Source organism: Vespula pensylvanica, chromosome 4 (assembly GCF_014466175.1).
Source record: "Vespula pensylvanica isolate Volc-1 chromosome 4, ASM1446617v1, whole genome shotgun sequence".
Lineage (NCBI taxonomy): Eukaryota > Metazoa > Arthropoda > Insecta > Hymenoptera > Vespidae > Vespula > Vespula pensylvanica.
Genome location: NC_057688.1, coordinates 5,636,486 through 5,656,485, shown reverse-complemented (window position 1 = coordinate 5,656,485; position 20,000 = coordinate 5,636,486). Strand labels below are relative to the sequence as shown.

The 20,000-nt window shown below is 33.9% G+C and overlaps 1 protein-coding gene across 6 annotated transcripts in view; it reads right to left on the bottom strand.

The window, feature by feature from the left end:
* LOC122628907 (box A-binding factor-like) overlaps nucleotides 1-20,000 on the bottom strand; it is a 51,974-nt gene that overhangs the window by 13,293 nt on the left and 18,681 nt on the right. For 5 of the 6 annotated variants that reach the window (XM_043811777.1, XM_043811781.1, XM_043811780.1 and 2 more), the window contains 4 exons: nucleotides 11,550-11,928; nucleotides 9,814-10,941; nucleotides 301-431; nucleotides 1-20 (listed from right to left, as the gene is read on the bottom strand). The exon at nucleotides 1-20 is cut by the window's left edge and continues 319 nt beyond it. In XM_043811777.1, coding sequence (XP_043667712.1) covers nucleotides 1-20; nucleotides 301-431; nucleotides 9,814-10,941; nucleotides 11,550-11,928 — 1,658 coding nt within the window. Of the gene's footprint in view, nucleotides 21-300; nucleotides 432-9,813; nucleotides 10,942-11,549; nucleotides 11,929-12,227; nucleotides 12,394-20,000 lie in introns of those variants that run through there. The other variant, XM_043811779.1, reaches the window with a different exon arrangement.

Sequence of the window (20,000 nt, the reverse complement as noted above, 5' to 3'; positions counted from 1 at the left end):
TGTTGTACTGAGACCTGTTACTGGAAGGAAAAAGAGGGAAAGAAAACGAAAGGAAAATATAGAAAATTTATTTGAATTTTTGCGCTAATCGATGTTTAGATATCACATGACAAACAGTCTGTGTGAACTACGATACGAGATATAACGTAAATACGATAAAAATTATTTTGCTAATAGATTCGTGATAATAATTTTTTATTTCTTTTTACAGATCCTGTAATGAAACATGAGAAAAATTTTCTCTTAATGATTCCTTTTTTTTTTTTCTATATTTAAACGAATAATAATTATTATTTTTACCTTGAGCGTTCCATAGCTGAGGAGATGTTGAAAGTTCTGTAGGACTACTCGTCATGTATGGTAAATTATAACTGGTAGCTCCTGCACCAGCACCAATCCCTACGCCACTCATCGTACGGTACAACGACGAACTGTAACACGAGAAGTTGGAATGTCAGTCTCTATCCTCTAACGCTTAAGCTCGCATTATTATTTTCTTCTTTTTTCTTTCTGTTTTACGCATCTAAACGTACTACGTACCATACGTACGCGAGAACGCCCCTACCCAAGGGAATCTTAAACACGTTGAACGCGCCTGCGTATCGATCGATTCACGATCTGGATCGTATCGTTCTCTCGATTTCACGAGTTTGTTTCCTATCATATGTATTACATGCTTACTATTAGAACATTTCACATATTGACGATTAAAAATGAAATGACGTCTCGTGTTAAATTTCAATTTGAAAAATGTGAAATTTCAAAGACATTCTGATTAAATCGAATGAATACATTAAAAAAAAAAAAAAACGAAAAGTGAAATGAATTTATTTTTCCAACAAAATATTCACATAATTGCAAGAGAGTAAAAGTAAAAGCTCGAGACAATAATCGAAGATAAAAAAAAGATTTTGCAAAATTATAAAATAGAAGATGATCTTGTCCAGTCTTAGAACTTGAACATTACCGGAAGTATTCCTCGCGGGAGACCGGAAACACAGCGTACTGCACTTTCTTTCAAGCCTTTGATGCGGGCACGTGCCCGACACGGAACGCGATTTTACTCTTTTTTTTTCCTTCCCCTTTCTCCACCGATTCCTATCGCTATCTCTCTAACCCCTCTTTGTCGTTTAACTCTCCTTCTCTTTCCTTCTATCTTGATGACCCCCATAACCAGAACGAGTCGACGGCAGGTCGAACGACACAACTACTCCATTACCATTTAACCGTGCCTCTCTCTCTCTCTTTTTCTCACTCACTCACTCACTCACTCTCTCTCTCTCTCTCTCTCTCTCTCTCTCTCTCTCTCTCTCTCTCTCTCTTTCTCTCTATCTGTCTGTCTGTCTGTCTGTCTGTCTGTCTGTCTGTCTGTCTGTCTGTCTATCTATCTATCTGTCTGTCCGTCTTTCTCTCACTTTTCTCGCACCTTTTTCGTTTAGCAACTATGGAAGAAAGAAATAAAGAAAGAAAGAAAGAAAAAGAAAAAGAGAGAGATAGATAAATAGCTAGGCAAACATAATGGGGGGTCTTTTACTACCTGATTTTAAATAGACGACTGTGCAGAAAAACCCAATGGTCTAGCAAAAATGGTTTTCTAAAATTTCGTGAAGTGCATATTTGTAATTTATGTTCAATCATTATTATTTATTATTATTATTATTATTAGTTATAAAAAAAAAATAAATAAATGTGATATAATAAGAAAATAAAAAACATCCGACGATTACTTTCGATTGAATTTCTTTACCTCGATCGTTATTATTTATTATTGTTTATCGAGAAAAAAATGTATAAATATATAATAAAAAAATAAAAAAAATAAAACCGACGATTACTTTCGATTGAATTTCTCTTTAAAATTAGACCTCACAGTTCTACTTCGTCCATATGTATACAGCAGTTTAAAACACTTTCACAAGAAGCCAATAAGTGGATCATTATCGATCCTTCCTTTCTACCTTACCGAAACTATCTTTGAAACTTATCTGGATACTGAGAACACTCGAGAAAGCAGGATAATTACTCAGACGACCTTCCCGAAGGGTTGTCCATCCCTTACCATCTTCTTATGTACTTTTAACGTTTCAACTTAGGAATGCTTCTGACTCATGGTTCACTTTCGAGCTCACTTTTTACTTACATCTTAGGAATTTCCTACTAAACTATCGCGAACGTGTTAAAGATCGCTTCAAAGCGACCACCCACCCCTCGACTAAGTGCCGATTTTCTGTATACCTTTCTACACGATAAACACCTTAACTTCTCTAAATATTTTCTAGTTTTAAGAAAGCTGCCTGCTATTCTCCTTCAAAACATTCGACGATGTACTATAGAAACGAGAAACGATAACGTAACTTATATCCAACAAACATTCCGTACTACATACGTTTCTTAAACAAAATATTTACATTTATTAAAAACAAAAATTCCAATATAATCAAAGACAAAAAAAAAGCAAAGTAAGTTTGGAAACACAAAATAAGGTTGAAATTACACAAATTTTTGTATGGAAAAAAGAAAATTAAAAATAAAGAAAAAGAATAGAAAAAGAAATAAAAAATATTTCAAACTCGTTTTAAGTAATTAGATTAAAAAATAAAATAGATTAAAAATTAGATAAAAAATAAATAGATTAAAAAAAAAATTAATAATTAAAAATACCAACGTAAAGTCTCGAATGATCGATACAAGTAATGAAGACGGATAGCCGATGACGAATTAAAACAGAAGTTTCTCAAATTCATCGTGACTCTACCCTTCCCATTGCACATCCACGAAGGCTTGTAACTAAGTACTTTATCTCCGACTCGCTATTTAGCCTCTTTTAAAGCAAGCAAAGTAAAGTCGCGCCGTCAAACAAACGCGAAACAAGCGCGAGCGTACGCACGCAAAGATGTCAATACGGACGCGACCTTGAAGAGTCATAAAACGTCGCGAGCACGTTTCGGTACATCGATACGTGCCTTAAACTGTCTTTTCGACTTCTCAATCCCGACGATGATTTCTTTTCTTTCTTTCTTTTTTTTTTATTTTTTCTTTTTTTTTTTTTGCTGCATTTCATCTTTTTCCTAAATTCAAAATTCAATCCTCATTGTAATTATAAACTGTTAATCAACCCTCGATCACAAAAATCAAGATCTTTACATTGTATATTAAATCAATCATGTAATTTTTCAAATTAAAAAGATAACAAAAATCACGATAATTAAAAATTCTAATCGATTTTCGAGCAATCCCGATCGATCGTTTCTTAAATATTATAGTAATCAAGATTATGTAACATTATAATTAAATTAATTGTATGACTATTTTCAAATATAAAAATACTAAAGTGAGAAAAATAAAGAAAAAGAAAAAGAGACGTTTTATGATTGCTAATTAAATGAGGCTCGTGCTACTATCAACCGATAAAACATGAATGCGTGCCAATGCAAAGTGGTGAAATGAATGGAAGATGTCGTTAACGGTACCGATTGTCTCGGAAATTGTTCGGTAAAGAAAAAAAAAAGAGAGAGAGAGAGAGAGAGAGAGAGAGAGAGAGAGAGAGAGAGAGAGAGAGAGAGAGAAAGAAAGAAAGAAAAGGAGAAAGAGGAAAAAATATATATAAAAAGGAAACCTTACTTGAAGTACGCGTTTGCAAGCAGCTTGTAAAGTACTGCACCGAAGAGAGGAAACGGTCTTTAGCAAGAACCGAGCACGCGTGCCTTCTGTCTAAACGCTCGCGGGTGCGATTATTCTAACTTACAGCGTCGGCAGTGCAACGATGCGAACGAAACACTACGGCTAATGCGTTTCCTCGATGCGAACCACCGCCGTAAAAAAGAGTTTCCTTCTTTTACGAGAACAGTTAATTTTCTTTTTTTTCCTCTTTTTAGTTCTCTCTCTCTCTCTCTCTCTCTCTCTCTCTCTCTCTCTCTCTCTCTCTCTCTCTCTCTCTCTATCTGTCTCTGTCTCTCTCTCTGTCTCTATCTCGCAATAATTCAAATCGATTTTTATGCAAAAGATTAGAACGAATTAAAAAGAAAAGAGGATAAGAAAAAGAGTATTTAACTACTCAAGGAAGTTGATATTTTTTCTTTCTTTTTTCTCAATAAATCAATTTTCATTCACTTCGAGTCTGTGATATTTAAAAAAAAAAAAAAAAGAAATATGGATGACTCTTAGAGTAAAGTGATATTCATTTTTCTATTCTGATGCAAATTTCAGCCTTACCACATTAAAACAAATTTAAAAATAAAGAAAAAAAAACAAGTTATTTTCTGAAAATGATAATTGTTCTTCTTTTTTCCTCATTCGTATATACATTATGTATACTTAAAAAAAAAAAATAATTAAAAATAGTAACATAACCAGAGTAATGACACCACATCGAGTTTCTAATGCACATATAACGCATGCATACGTATTTACGCGTGGGTGAACTCAATAGTACGATATATCGAGTTACTTCTAAGAATCTTTATGGTACATTGGTATCGAAGCTCATAATCTCGATCTCTTCTTCCGTTCGTTTTCATCGGAAGTAAGAGCTACATGCCAACTTGAAATTATCTTTTTCTCTCTTTTTTCTTTCTCATGTTATTTCTAAAACGAAGGACGATTAAAATGTTATCGAGAAAAAAATATGTAAAAATTCTTAAGATTCGTTAACACTAACGTATCGTCGAGATCCAAATTTTTCCTCTTTGTGATCACGTAGCAGTCGGTAAAAAAAAAAAAAAGAAAAAGAAAAGAAAAAAGAAAAAGACAGAGAGAGAGAGAGAGAGAGAAACAGAAAGAAAGAGAACACATAGGTCTCTTTTCATTCTTGAAGAATGCAGATTTCGCGAAATCCAATATACGATACTTGTGATGGTAGGGTTAGAGCCCTACTCAACTGGTTATATTATCTGAATTCACCGACCTGATAAGGAACTTCTCACGATATCCTTCAGACGAAAGTGTAGAAAGGTAAAAACGTCTACGGGGAGGAGAAAAAAAGAAGAAAAAGAAAAATAAGAAGAAGAAGAAGAAGAGGAAGACCTATGTACACGTACGTGCGTGTATACGTGTATATAAATATATGTTTTATATGTTAAAGGTTTCCGTCTAATGTTTGTCAAGTTTCGATAAGCGATTAGGAAGCCCAGGAAGAAGCACTCGATCGATGGCTGCCTGTTACACAAAACGCTTCTCGTCGTGTAACAAACATAAAAGTCAAAGAGACATCAAAGATTGGATAGGATTGATAATGCATACTTAGGTTCGTGATAAGCATTAGTGAGAAGGGCATATAAACTTGAATGTTCTTAGAGAAAGATAAATTATTACTTTATATAAATGTACGAATCCATACGATTAGAATATTAAATCTGTAGATTTATTTTTTCTTCTTCTTTTCCGTCTTTTTTTATATATCTTCGATATATTTAATTGGCACCTTAATTAGTTAATTAATTAAATAAACGAAGCTGGCATTAAGTCCCACCTTATCTTCCCCGACTTTAATCGAGTTTAATCGTTGCTTTGACTACCCTATTTCTCTTTTCTTCTGTTTTCTTTTATTGTTTCTTTTATTTTTATTTTTTTATAATTTACATTCTCCATAACTGAGATAGGTTGCATCGGGAGCTTGTTTACGTTCGCAACATTATCGCTATAATATAATCTACTCACGATGTTCTCGTGAATATCCAAGATATATAACGAAGATTTCACAAATATTGTAAAGAAACTTGATTAATAAATCCAATGAAATAGAAGACGAAGAAATAAAAAAGGAAAGCAGAAGGAAAAGAAATAGATGCGAACGAACTTATCGATTTATATACCACGAACGAACGACGCGATCAATTATAATTAATCAGAATCGTTTTCATGCGAATTCGCGCCAATTCCAAGTCGAAACTAATTTATCGTTTCTATTTTAAACGATCTCAAAAAAAAGTTTCCCGAGATTAACGTTTAACATACTCAACTATTTTACAAAGACCGATACCTAACATAAAAGAAAACAAATTCCTATATTTGATGAAATATACACATATGAATGAAAAGATGATTGGAAATAAACAAAAAGAAAATAAACATATATTCTATATAAATAAATAAATAAATAAATAAGTAAATACAACTCGAAAGAAAAGAAAATAACTCACTGCATTTTCCATCGACGAACACAGATGAGGCTGTATCTCTTTCTCTTTCTCTCTCCTTATCTTTTTCTCTCACTGTCACGGGAAATAGTAACAGAAAATAAAGAGAAGTAAAGGAAGAAAGAAAGAAAGAAATAAACAAAAAATAAAAAAAAAACTCTGGACGAAAAAGGAAAGTCGCGAGAAATAAATATGAAAAAAGATAAATAAAAAAAAAATAAATAAATAAAAAATCCAAGAAGAGGAAAAAGAAGAAAAGGAAGAAAAAAGAAAAGAGTAAATACGGACGTAGATATAATGATAGTGAACGATCTCTCCCGTATCACTCGACGGGTGAACAAGAACTGAACGGAATCTAACCTGGTGTGTAGCACGAAACGTCGCTAGAAATGACGTTGAGGACCTCGAAGAAGAAGGTGGTCAGGATTTCTCCTCCTGCGGTATAGAGCTCTCTATCTCTCTCTCTCTCTCTCTCTTTCTTTTCTGTCCTGTGCCTGACGGTCTCTCTTTCTTTCTTTCTCTTTCTCTCTCTCTCTCTTCTCTTTCACTCTCTCTTTTTTTCTCTCGCTCACTCTATCTATCTCTTGCTCTTTCTCTCTTTCTCTCTGCCGACTCTCCCTTTGAGTGTCACCGCCGACTACCGACCGTTCTTTCCCCTCTACTCGGATCTCCCCCCTCCATACCCCCCACACAAAGCCACGGCACCCTACTCACCATCTTCCTGCCCCTATCATCGTCAGCCAAGCTTCCCCCACCACTCCGTACACCAACACCAACATCATCGACAATTCTCCTCTCCTCTTTTTCTTCTTTTTTAACGTGCATCCTCTTCGTCTGACACAATGCAGAGAATGCAAGGTCGGTCAAAGAAAAAAGAGGAAGAAGAGGATAGTACTGGAGGTGGAAGCTACGATCGGATCTATCGATAATTTTAACGTGTCGAATGGTACGCGTCTTTCCAAGGAAAATATATTTTCTATTTCGACAAGCGTGGCGCCAGAGATGAAAGTTGTCATATAAAAATAGAAAGAAAGAAATTTTTGTTTCCTTTTTCCTCTTTCTCTTTTTTCTCTTTTCTTTCTTTCTTTCTCTTTTGATTAATAAGAAAGCACGCGCGTCTATTTCAAAGTAAATAGAGGTAATATGTAAATTATGTAAAAATATTGGTAAATATAGATTTGCAAAAATACAGGTACGATATATCCATTATGGAAATAATAAATGTACATACGTTGTACGAACTCATTATTTTTCGTGTTTTTTAATGGTCCGACTGAAACGACCACGTGACTTCTAACGAAGCGCGGAAAGAGACAAGCTTTAAAGAAACGTATCGTTTTAAAAGAAATAAAGTTCAACAGAGAGGGAAAAAAGACGTTCAACTTCACGCACGCGCGCTTTCAACTCGTGTCATTTCCGCCAACAGGCACGTGCCTTCAAGAATGGCCACATGCGAAGCCATAAATGGCCGGTCATAATTTTCTCGATTTTCTGGCTACCTGGAACCCGCATTTCTTTATCCTTTTTATTGTACAAAAATTAATTCCATCTGTTTCTTCTATTCTATATTCTATAAAACAAATAATAATGATTTCGTATATGCTAGGTGTTAATTACGTTATTTTCCAGACCTTTTCGTGATTACGTTGATGAAAGATGAATGAATTAAAATTGTTAAGTGTATATATATATATATATATATATATATATATATATATATATATTTACATATAAGTATACTGAATCTCTCATTAATCAGTGATTCAGTCTGTATATACATAGATATTAATTTTATATACGTATATATAACTAATGATCTTATTAAGTTTATATATATATATATATATATATATATATATATATATATTATAGTATATTATGAGACAGAATTCTCAGTAAGCAAGACACTGTCGGCCGGCGGCGGACTGTAAACTTTGCGATGAATCACGGCAAACATCTACGCTCGAAGAGAGACACAACCGATCGTCTCGTTTTCTCGTGGCCCATATATTCAACAAGTTAGACTTTGATGCAGCGAAGACTTTGTTCTTTCACCAGACTGAATCACGGACTAATATGATGCTTTTGTTACCAAGAGATTGAATATACTTACTTATATATACATATATATAAAAAATCCTTGAGAGGATCGTTTAAAAATAAAGTGAATCATTTGAAATACCATAATGATTATTTGTTTCGACAATAGTCGAATTTAAAGATGGTGGACCGGTCACGTGAACGAATGAATCAAAGACGAAAGTGTAAGTAATAATGTATGTAAGTACTTACGTACTTCTCCTCGCGTGGTAGCCGTGATGAAAATGATCACGGTCATCCGGTCTCTTTCTTTCTCTCTTTTTCTTTTCCAAGAAGCAAAAGGGGAGACACGCGATACGATCAACAAATCGTTTAGATCGGTCGATAAACTCTCTTATCGGGCTCTCACATCGAAGTTACAACGGTAAAACCAAACGAAAAAAAAGCTAGCAACGAGAAGAACATCTTATTGAAAGTTCAATAAATCCTTAATTAATATTTAATCTTTTGCTATTCGTCTATTGATACATTATGATATTATATTTTTTTTTATCTAAATCTGTCATAAAAAACTAAAGCAAATTGTTCCTTAAGATTTAACAAATATTTATCAAACCAGTGTCTTTGTATGTCTATTAATCAACGAGTAGTTCGTACAATCGATTTTAAAAGAGAACTAATAATTCCGATTAGAAATCGTGAATGCAATGTTCTATCGAGATTTCTATGCATCCCATTTTTCTATAGAGCTAAGTGATAAGTACGAAAAAAAAAAAGAAAAGAAAGAAAGAGGCTCGTGCCCAACATGAATAAACAAATACAACACGATGAGGTCCTTCTTCTTCGCTTTCACAAGAACTGTTATCCTAGGACGAAGTGGGCATATAGTTTTCCATCTACGGTTTTGCTTTGTTTTCGGCTTCGTATCGGCTACGCACATAAAGCCCTTTTTCAATCGGATATGCTGCCGGCCGGTCCTTAAGCCGACGTGTAAATATTTTTGCGTCCGCTAAACGTCGTAATACGCGCGCACTATACACACATATGTATATATATATATATTGTATATATATATATATACGTATACATATATAATACTTACTCATCGTCCTTCTAACATAACGTGAACTTTCATCGCATTAAACTTTTGAACCTAGGATCACCCACGACGTTACGACACAAGAGACATGATAAAACTGTCCCCGTGTTATATCTTTTTTTTCGTTTGCTTATCTGGTCTAGATCCCCAAAGATAAAAGAAAAAGATCGAAAGAAACAAAGAGAGAGGAAGAGACGGATATAAAAAGATCCCTTTTGTTAAAAATTGATCGTCGATAATGTAAAAAGGAGACAAATACATGAAAGAATTTTACAAATGAATATTTGATTTACAATGATTTAAAAGAAAAATAAGGGCAATCTCGGTATTTTTTTTTTCGGATTTTTTTTGCAATATTATTTTTTCATTCGAATCATCCAGACATCTTCGTTTCGAGGAAAACAATGTCGTTACGTTGGCGTCAACGAACCCGATGATTCACATTGTCGATTATGCAGTGTCGTCCGAAGCGACGGTTAACCATAAGAGAAGAAAGAAAAGAACTAGGAAAGTTTGAAAAATTTAATGAATTAAACTTACGTGGAGAGATTACCACCTGGTGAGTGTGGCGTAGAAGAACCGTGTTCGTGTTCTTGATGATGATGACCAGTAGCAGTGGTATGATGAGTGTAGATAGAGTCCATATAAAGCTGATCAGTGACACGATCAGCGTCTTGAAGGTTACCATGATTAGTTTGTACAGAATTGGGAGGCTGCATTGAGGTAAGATGTGTGAAGGATTGTAATCTTCCTTGGTCGGCCGGACTGAAGGCACTAGGTCCATCGGATGAGGAATGTCGATGCGGTGAGGAAAGATGATCGTCATGTGGACTACGACTGGAACCTGGTGAGCCTCTCGTTCTAATCGGCGGCGAATTACCACCAGTGACCCCACCACTCGCACTCGTTGCACCGCCTCCGGCACGAATTTGATGTTGAAGATAGGGATCGTTCGGTAGCACGTCCTCCATATGATGAGTATTCGCGTGATGATGATGATGCTGTTGTTGTTGTGCTTGTTGTTGTTGTTGTTGTTGATGAAGGTGATGAGACGTAGTATTACCATTTCCACTATTGGCACCAGTACCGTTCGAGCCGAGATTTGGAAAAAGTACACCTAGATTGAAATCTCCACGTGCACTTCTGGAAATACCACCGACTCTATCAACCTCTTCCTCGGTTTCCTGATGATGTTGTTGATCTTCTAAATGACGATGAGAACCGTGTTGTTGTTGTTGTTGTTGTTGCTGATGAACTTCGGATAACTGATGATGATGTTGCTGCTGCTGCTGTTGTTGATGATGATGATGAGGATGATCCGTAGTAGTCGGTGAAAGCGTTTCTCCACCGTAACGATGCATCGTGGAGTGAGGCATGTGACTGGCAGTACGAGTTCCTTCAGTAGGGACGGAGACCTCCGTTGGATGCCGGCTATCCCCTCCTTCGGGAACCGGGACTTCGCATGGCCCGAGCTGAGCGTACTGCGTTTGCTGCTGCTGCTGCTGCTGCTCTTGCGACTGTTGATGTTGGTGGAGGTGATGATGTTGGTGGTGGTGGTGGTGACGTTGGTGGTGGGGGTGAGCGACCTGTTGCTGCTGTTCCTGCTCCTCCTTCTTCTCGTCAATGTCACCGCCCCCAAATCGTGGTGAACCCTCTTCTAAATAGTCTCTGTATTTTATTATACAAGGGTTGAAAAACAAGAATGAGTTTTAGACGAATGTTCACGTGGGTAATTCATAATTTTATATTTACTTTAATTTCTAATATGTATATATATATATATATGTTTGTTTACTTATAAAATTTATTAGTTTATTTTTATTATAAATCCATAATTAATAATTAACGTAAATGAAGAAAAAGTCACGAAATTATTACGATAAGTTACGACTGCATACGATAAATTCCAAATAGAATCTATTCCAAATTCGAAGTATCAATAACATGAAAAAGATCCTCGTACATCGCAATAATGATCGATCTCGATCGTTTCTTCGTACTCGCTGATTCTCCGATAAAATGAATTCTTTATCGATACGGCCATCAAGCTTTATCTATTTGGTACACTTATAGAATGTAACTCGTGCCGATATCGATGCAATTCCACTCGTTTCTTTCTCGCGATTTTTACAAGATTTTATACAATAAATCAAATCGTCATTAGAAAACCACGTGGACGATATATCAGTTGAAATATTCGAAAGAAAATAAAAAGAAAAATCTGTTATTAATGATGATAAAAAAAATAACAAAATTTTATTAATATATATATCTACCTATCATGAATAATATGATGTTCTTCCTGATAGCCAAGTTGATGAAGGGTATAACTAGGGTTAGGACCATCCTGATGGTTCGTAGCAACATTCAAAGTGATCACTTCAGCTCCGGTTGGTTCTAGCATGACGCCATTTTCGATTTCTGAATGACCCGCCTCCAGCACGCCCACATCATCCCCGCCTTCCTCTTTGACAATATACCCAAGCTGCTGCTGTTGTTGCTGTTGTTCTCGTAGTTGAAGAATTTCATGATTACCCATCTCATTTTTCATTACTGGACTACCTCCTCCAACTTCGAGTCTAATACCCTCCACGACGGCTTCTCTACCCGTCTGAGAGTTTTGCTCCATCGTTCCATCCACGGTATCAATTAATACTGAAAAATTTGATTATCGATCTTATGCAATTTAATTATAATAAATATTACCTACTTACTTCGTAATAGATTTTATAAGAAACTTTCTAAATAAGATTATAAAAATCGATTACGAATTTTTATTCATTGTTAACCGATAGAATGAACGAAATAAATATAAAATTTTGTAGAAATGATATTTTATGATAAATAATAATTAAATATACCGAGACCAACTTTTCAATATTTACTCGACAACGAATATTTTCAATCTAAGCGAAGATAAGGCGAATATGATTATAAACGTTTCGAAGACGTACACATTTTTTTAAAATCAACTCGAGAAGTAATATCATGTGTTGGCTTGGAAAGGTATTGAAATGTTTAATCAATAGAGAAAGTTCGTTCGAATAAGTGGACACATCAGGGTTGACACGGAGAAACTGTTGCTATCCGGTATGTTACAAAAATAACCGCGGGTTGCCTTATCTTTCTCTTTCTCTCTCTCTCTCTCTCTCTCTCTCTCTCTCTCTCTCTCTCTCTCTCTCTCTCTCTTTCTCTGCGTTCTACCAGTGATGGAACTCACGCACTCACGCACTTGTAACATCACGAGTGAGTGGACATGACGAGCACGTATAACAACAAATACGTATGTGTATATGTAAACATAACTCTAACATATATGAAGAAATACGTGTATACATGAGAGAGAAAGAGAAAGAGAGAGAGAGAAAGAGAGAGAGAGAGAGAAAATGTATCGTGAACACGAACGAACGTTTTGCGAATGATTCTCACTCTCTTTCGTTCTTTTTCTCGTTCTTCGTTACTCTTTCTCGTTGATAAAAATATTATTTTTAATCATCAAAGGTCAAGCTGGCAGGACCACCGAGCATAGGCCACGTCAATGATCCTAGTGTCGAATTGCAGTCTTTCTCAATCGAATGACTCGAGAAACATGCGCGCGCGCGTTAACGAGATAATTTTTTTAATGAAATAAGATGTTGAAGATCTTTATTTCGTTCATCAATATTTTTTGATATTGGTCGAACGAAAATGATCCCTGTTTTCTTTTTTCTTTTTGTTATTATTGAACTATTTTATTCAAATGAAATTGATAGGTATGAGGTATCGATGTCTCCATCGTTTAACATTGAACCGACCTTATTGACGTTACCTAATCGAATTGGAGAGGTCAGGCTCGGTAGGATTATCTCCTCTCATGCGGTGGTTCGCGACGAATTCTATTAAAAAACATATTTTTTCTTGAAAGATCCAAGTACAAATCGTGCAAATTGGATAATGCGCGCGTGTTTATGAGAAAAAGAAAAAGAGAGAGAGCCATAAATGTAGGTATATATACATATGTACCTATGTAGGTATAATATAGAATACGTGAAATGTTAACAAAAAAAAATTTTTTCTTTTATCAATATTTCGTGCATGAAAATTTTCTTTCGTGCGATATCTCTTAAAATTATCGATTAAATATATCTAAATATTTGTCAATATCATATATTTTTAAAAATTTAATTTCAAAATCCATTTAAAAATCTTTACACATTGATATTTTTGTCTGTCTCGAATTATACACGTATTAAATAGATATACATGTATGTATACATATATAATAAAAAATTTAATACAAAATGTAAGATATGTACTAAGAAAACTTCGTAACCCAAACAGTGGAATCTACATCGGCTCTTTATCTTGCTCGAGAGTCCATTGTTGGTTCGAAGCCGACAAGAAGATGCCAAGCCGCGACCCCGATTAATCATACGATGAAGAAAATATACGCGTCAGCTATGGACACTTGCGCATCCACTGAGAATGATCTTTTTCTTATATTCTCTCTTTCTCTCTCTCTCTCTCTCTCTCTCTCTCCCTCTCTCTCTCTCTCTCTCTCTCTCACTCTCTCTTTCATTCTCATTATTCTAGAGAAAGCATTAAAAGAAATCGGCACAACATCGGTTATTCTACAGAAGCTTACGATTATTGTACCGATTTTATAAATTTCACTTTCACCGAAAAATTTTTAAGCAAAATTTTTTAATAAACAGCTGTTGCATTATCTCTTGAAAAAATAAGTAATTGAAAAATCTCGAGAAGTTTCGAATATTCATCGACAGTTGCACCGATCGACAATGCTAATTAATTTCCAATCAAAGTGCATGAACCATGATCGCTATCGCATGAGTGAATTTTGAAGGTCGATAAAGGAATGATAATATTTAGATGATATTTATAATTATATATATATATATATATATATATATATATATCCTTTTTTCATCAAGTTGAAGATTTTTCTAGAGCTAATGAGTAATGATTAATTAGCATGATAAATGAACATGGTTTGCACCTCTGACACGAACATAACGAAATTTAATGATAAGTAAAAAAGACAGAGAAAGAGAGAGAGAGAGAGAGAGAGAGAGAGAGAGAGAGAGAGAGAGAAAATGTTAAATAAATTGTACCAAAATTTATAGAAAGAATTTTGCTTCGAAAATATTCTCAAACATTTTAAATAACTGCTACGAAGAACAATAAACTTCACGTGTTCCTCAAAGAACATCTCTTTCATTAGTAATCCTAAGAACGATAAAACCTTTCTAAATAAGACCCTGCTAGCTAATCCAGATTTAGATGGAATTTACGTTAAAACCATAGTAAAATAAAAATTCGTTTAGTTGGAGAAATTTTCTACAACGACGTTATTCAACGCTAAATAAATTTTATGTTCGATTTTCTTTTTCCTATTTAATTATTTACATTTAAAGACTTTTATTTATTTTATATATACTTTCATATAATTAATATATAATTGTTATTATATATCAAAGATATGCATCAGTGAAATAATATATATTTATAATGTAGATCTAAATTGATTGTTTTTTTTTCTAAGATAAATAGAAAAAAGGTGATGGCATCGAACGGTAGCAAGGAACGAGTTTTAAAGTCGCTGAACGAGCGGAAGAGGTTTTGTACATCGGGGGCAGAGGTTGCCGTTATCTCTCTAAGGCCCCCACAAAAACACTCTCTGTTATCCGCAATATATATAAGCAGGGCCGAAGCGCGCGGTATATATCGATGCCGTTTACGACGAGATTTTCAGAGATTGAATAGCCTCTTTATCTCGACCTCTCGTTTTCTCCTCTTATTCTCGGTCCACGAGAGAAGAAGATTTCTCGATCATCATCTATACGATTTATCATCAAATTTTTGATTCCATAGAAGAAGTTTCTTTTCCTTAAAAAAAGAAGTATTCGGATTTTTTCTTTTCCTTTCTTTTCTTTTTTTTTTTTTTTTTTTTGTAATAATAAAAAGATCTCTTCTTTGTTGCTTATCTTATTTAAATAAAACACAGAGTAAAATGTCGTACTTGAAACAATAAAGAAATAGAAGCGACACAATAGTCCTACGAATGTGAACAGGGAGGTCATTGTAGAACGTTACCTACGTTTCTACCTTTCCTATTCCGATAAGAGGAGGACCAGGTGTTCTCACAACAGTTGTAACAATGAGAAAGGAAGAACCAAAGAAAAAAGAATAAGTAAATCACTTATACATATCCTTCTCTCGAAAATATCTAACACCTTTCTTTCATTTCTTTCTTTCTTTCTTTCTTTCTTTCTTTCTTTCTTTTTCTATTTTTACTTTCTCTTCTTTTTTTTTTTTTTTAATTAATATCATCATCATAAAAATCTTTCAATATTAATAAATCTATCATCAATAATAGATACGTCAAATGTTTCATTGTGTCTCTAATGGAATACGTCATTAACCTAATTCGAATCAAACAAAACAGGTTCAATAAACTGATTTTAATATACACGCATGCTGATTGGTCACCATTGATATATATAATTCTCTTTTAAAACAACCATTCACGTAGATTAGGTTAGTACGAAGATTAGTTAGCTCTTAACAGGAGATGCTACCGCAATCGGTTTACATATAAACGCAAGAACGTCGTCGCGGTGTGTACGAGTGTTACGATGGCTGGTGTACTACGAGAGGAATGGCTACGATAGCTCGACCGAGCGAGTAGTAATAGAAGATAGTATAATCACGAGCGGCCCATTCATACCACGCTCAAGATACCAGCTAATCTGTTCTTTCTCGAGCCGTTGACAGTCCAATGTAATAGATTTTCTGAGGCACGGTTTGCTGATCTTTTAGATATGCTAATTGTCCTTCCTGGCCTTCTTTAAAATATAACTTGATAAATTTACTATATCTACGTATTAAAAGATTCTCTCGATTTTCTTAGGTCGAATGAATTTATTTTTTATTACAAATCTAATCAAATAATCATCGATATATTCCTATATCGATCAGAGTTCAATGTTTTCGAACTTTTATTTATAATATATAAGTCGGTCTATATATATATATATATATTTGTAATTTGTTCAAAAAAAAAACGTATGTATTTAATCTAATTAAAATAATATGACCCGTGAACGTACTAGATCTATTTAAAAATTCGATAGCTTTTTTTAAATCAAAGCAAAACAAGTTTATATTTCTCGATAAAATTCCAATCAATCGATTTTAATCATTTTTATCGATGAATGTTCAATTTATTGTAACATCGAATTTTTATTTAAAAAATGAATCTATATTTTTTTTCATAATCAAATAATTCTATTCTAATCTACTCTAATTGTAAATTTCAATGTAGACAACTACAAGAGTAGAAATGCGAGAGAATAAAGAGAATAAAGGAAAGAAAGAAAGAAGGAAAAAAAAAGAAGAAAAAAAGGAAATTTCGAAGGGAGAACCCTTGTTTACCATGTGGACGGTTCCTTCAACGTAGAAAAGGAAGGGCACGAGCACGAAGATGGTTGTGGGATAGTCTGTGTTGCCGTCATAAAATGTGCAAATACCCCTTAGAGAGAGGGTGTACATCTGAAAACGTGTGCTTACGTTTCTGCTTCTTAAGAACACGACGTCACGATACGTCGGGCCTACGTGCATCACGTGCATCCCAAAATGCAAAAGACGAGAAACTGTATCTTCTTTTTCCTTCTTTCTTCTCTCTTTTTTTTTTTCTTCTTATTTTTTGTACAAAAGATTATCGTTGTCATCATCGTGAGAAAATATTTTTCTTTCTCTAATCAAACACAAAATGGGCGAAGCGTTTATCGATGAAACTTTTTATAATACATTTTTATAATAAAATATTAAGAAATTATTATAGAGAGAGAAATATATATATATATATTTTATATAGTTCAATGATAAACGACGAATATATAGATGTTCGAATGCATCCTCGTTAAAAGATGAACTAAACGATGAATTTCTCTCCTCGTGGAGTCATGCTGAAATAACTCGGTGATGATAATACCTTGATAACTGTGATAAGGTGATACGAAACGGCACGCGACCATGATACACGTTTCTCGCACTTGCACGTGCAGATAGAATGAGAAAGGTTGGGGGATGAGAATTTGATAGAAAAAGAAAAAAGAAAAAAAATAGAAAGATAGAAGTCAAAATAAAGAATTCAATTTGTGTACAACAAAAATATAAGTTATCTAATATTCTTCTAAAAGATATCCGTAGATATATAATAAAATAATAGATTTAACAAACACCGAGATATAAAGCAAAGACGGATGATAAAAATAATTCAAAGAACATTTCATTAATCAAGCGTAATTAGTATATATTATACATATTTAATTACTATTTAAATCAAACGAAATTTGAATTAATGTTAAATGCATTTCGATAATCAAATTAACGAGTACATCTTGAACTTGATTAACTCATAAAATTTAAATGTTGATTACAAACGATCTAATTAACGATTCTAATTAACGATCGGAAACGTTTTATCGAACGTCACCAATGATATGCATACATAGCTCAGTGTTTCGCAGGAACAAAGAGAGTGGAGAAATGAAAAAAGATGAAAATAAGAGGATCAGTGGAAATTTCACGGAGACGAAGATGTGGCGAAGAAGAAAGAGCAAAAAAAAGAAAAGAAAGAAATAAGATGATGATGAAGAAGAAGAAGAAGGAAAGACGAAGGACAGGCATATGCTGGCCGACCGTGCTGACCTAATCTCGACCTTTGAACGGTACGGTTTCTTTCCCCTTCGCTCGACTTTCTTTCTCCTTTCCTCTCCTCTCTCCTTTAACAAATATATCGACTAAGTCGAACGTATCTCGATACATAGATCAGATACATGTTATCGTTGAATTTATAATGAGAAAGAAAGAGAGAGAGAGAGAGAAAGAGAGATAGACATAGCACATGAATTGCGTAAAAAATTCCGCAACTTTCATTCGAAACGATTATTTAAAAAAAAACACATCATATTAATTATTCCGCAAATTTCATTCGAAATGGTTATTTAAGAAAAAAAAAAAAAAAAAAGAAGAAAAAACCACATCGAATTAAGTATTCCTCAAATCTCTGCTTACGTATTTGTTAGTTCAAAATTAAACATCTTTCATAAATAAATCTGGAAGATGAAGACGATTAGAGATATCTTGGATGCGTGATCTAGGGTGAAAACGAAGGGGATAGTAAATCATGAAGTTAATGGGTAATAAAAGAAAATACTTGCGTAACGGCGGATCTCATGTCATCTTTTTTTCTTTCTTTTCTTTTTTTTATTATATATGTTTTCTTTTTTCTAATCTTCTCGTACTTTCTTCCAACAGAATTAAAAGGTCCACCTGTAGTTTTTATTTTTTGTTTAAATGAACAACGAACCAAATGAAAAATATGGAAGATCCATATTTCGTGTGTGAAGATATTTCTGTTCTCGATACTTCCTCCGAATATTATAATAAAAATAAAAAAAAAAAGAAGAAGAAGAAAAACTTCATGAAGTAACGTCGAAAAGAAAAAAGAAAAATAATCGTTTTAAAGTATTCAAGTACTTGCTGAGAAATCATGCGAGTCTATGTAAGTAAGTACGAATGATTAATCGATGTCGACATTGAACGAGTATAACTCTCTATGCTATATATATATATACATATATATATACATATATGTATATGTATGTATATATATATACACATATATAATACAGTGTTAAAAAGAGAACGAGCTTGAAACGAAGAAGTAATATATCGATCAGCAGATACTCGCCTCACGGAATTAACAGTTTACGAGCGAGAAGAAATCGTATCGTTAGCCTTCTAGAAGAGAAGAGAAAAAGAGAGAGAGATAGAGAGAGAGAGAGAGAGAGAGAGAGAGAGAGAGACTCGTAACGTGCGAGAAAAGAGACGAAGAAAGAGTGAGCGAGATGAAACATTGATGTTATATACGTATATGTATATGAAAGAGAGAGAGAAAGAGAAAGAGAGAGAGAGAGAGGGAGACGTAAGAGAATGCAAGGGGGTCAGTAACCCTCATTTATCTCCGAGAGACTCTACTCTCTTTTATCTTCTCGTCTTTTATTATAAACGAACTACGAATATACGTTGTGATTTACAGAAAACGTTCTATTTAATCTCTACGCTAATTATTAGCAATCCAAAGGCGATCATATTGACTTGGCGTTTGATTATATTATACTAATGACAGGTATCGTCGAATTATAAAAAAATATATATACGTATAAATAAATAATTAATAAAATAAGTGGATAAATAAATGAATAAAAGATTTATAAGAAAGTTATTAATTACAAAAAGAAAGAAATCGAATAGAATAAATAGTAGTTTTATCCTTTTGTCATGTAATTAATAATAAATTATTATCTCATCACCATCGGTATTTAAAAGAATCCTTTTGGGCGTGACATAAAGAGAGTTTTCATTATGTTTAATATGGCACTCTAGTTTTAGGGTGTTGCGAGGTAAACACACGGCACTAAAAGAGAAAAGAGAGATGTATGACAGAAATGAAAAATGAAAGAAAAAGAAAGATATGTGTGTATGTGTGTACATATACATATAAAACATGGTCCATGTCTTTATAGGTACGATCTTGCATAGAGGATATTCCGAGGAAGGAAAGTAAATATTAAAAGCGGCTCGAGGAAAAAGAAAGAAGGATAGAGACAGAGAAAGAGGGAGAGAGAGAGAGAGAGAGAGAGAGAGAGAGAGAGAGAGAG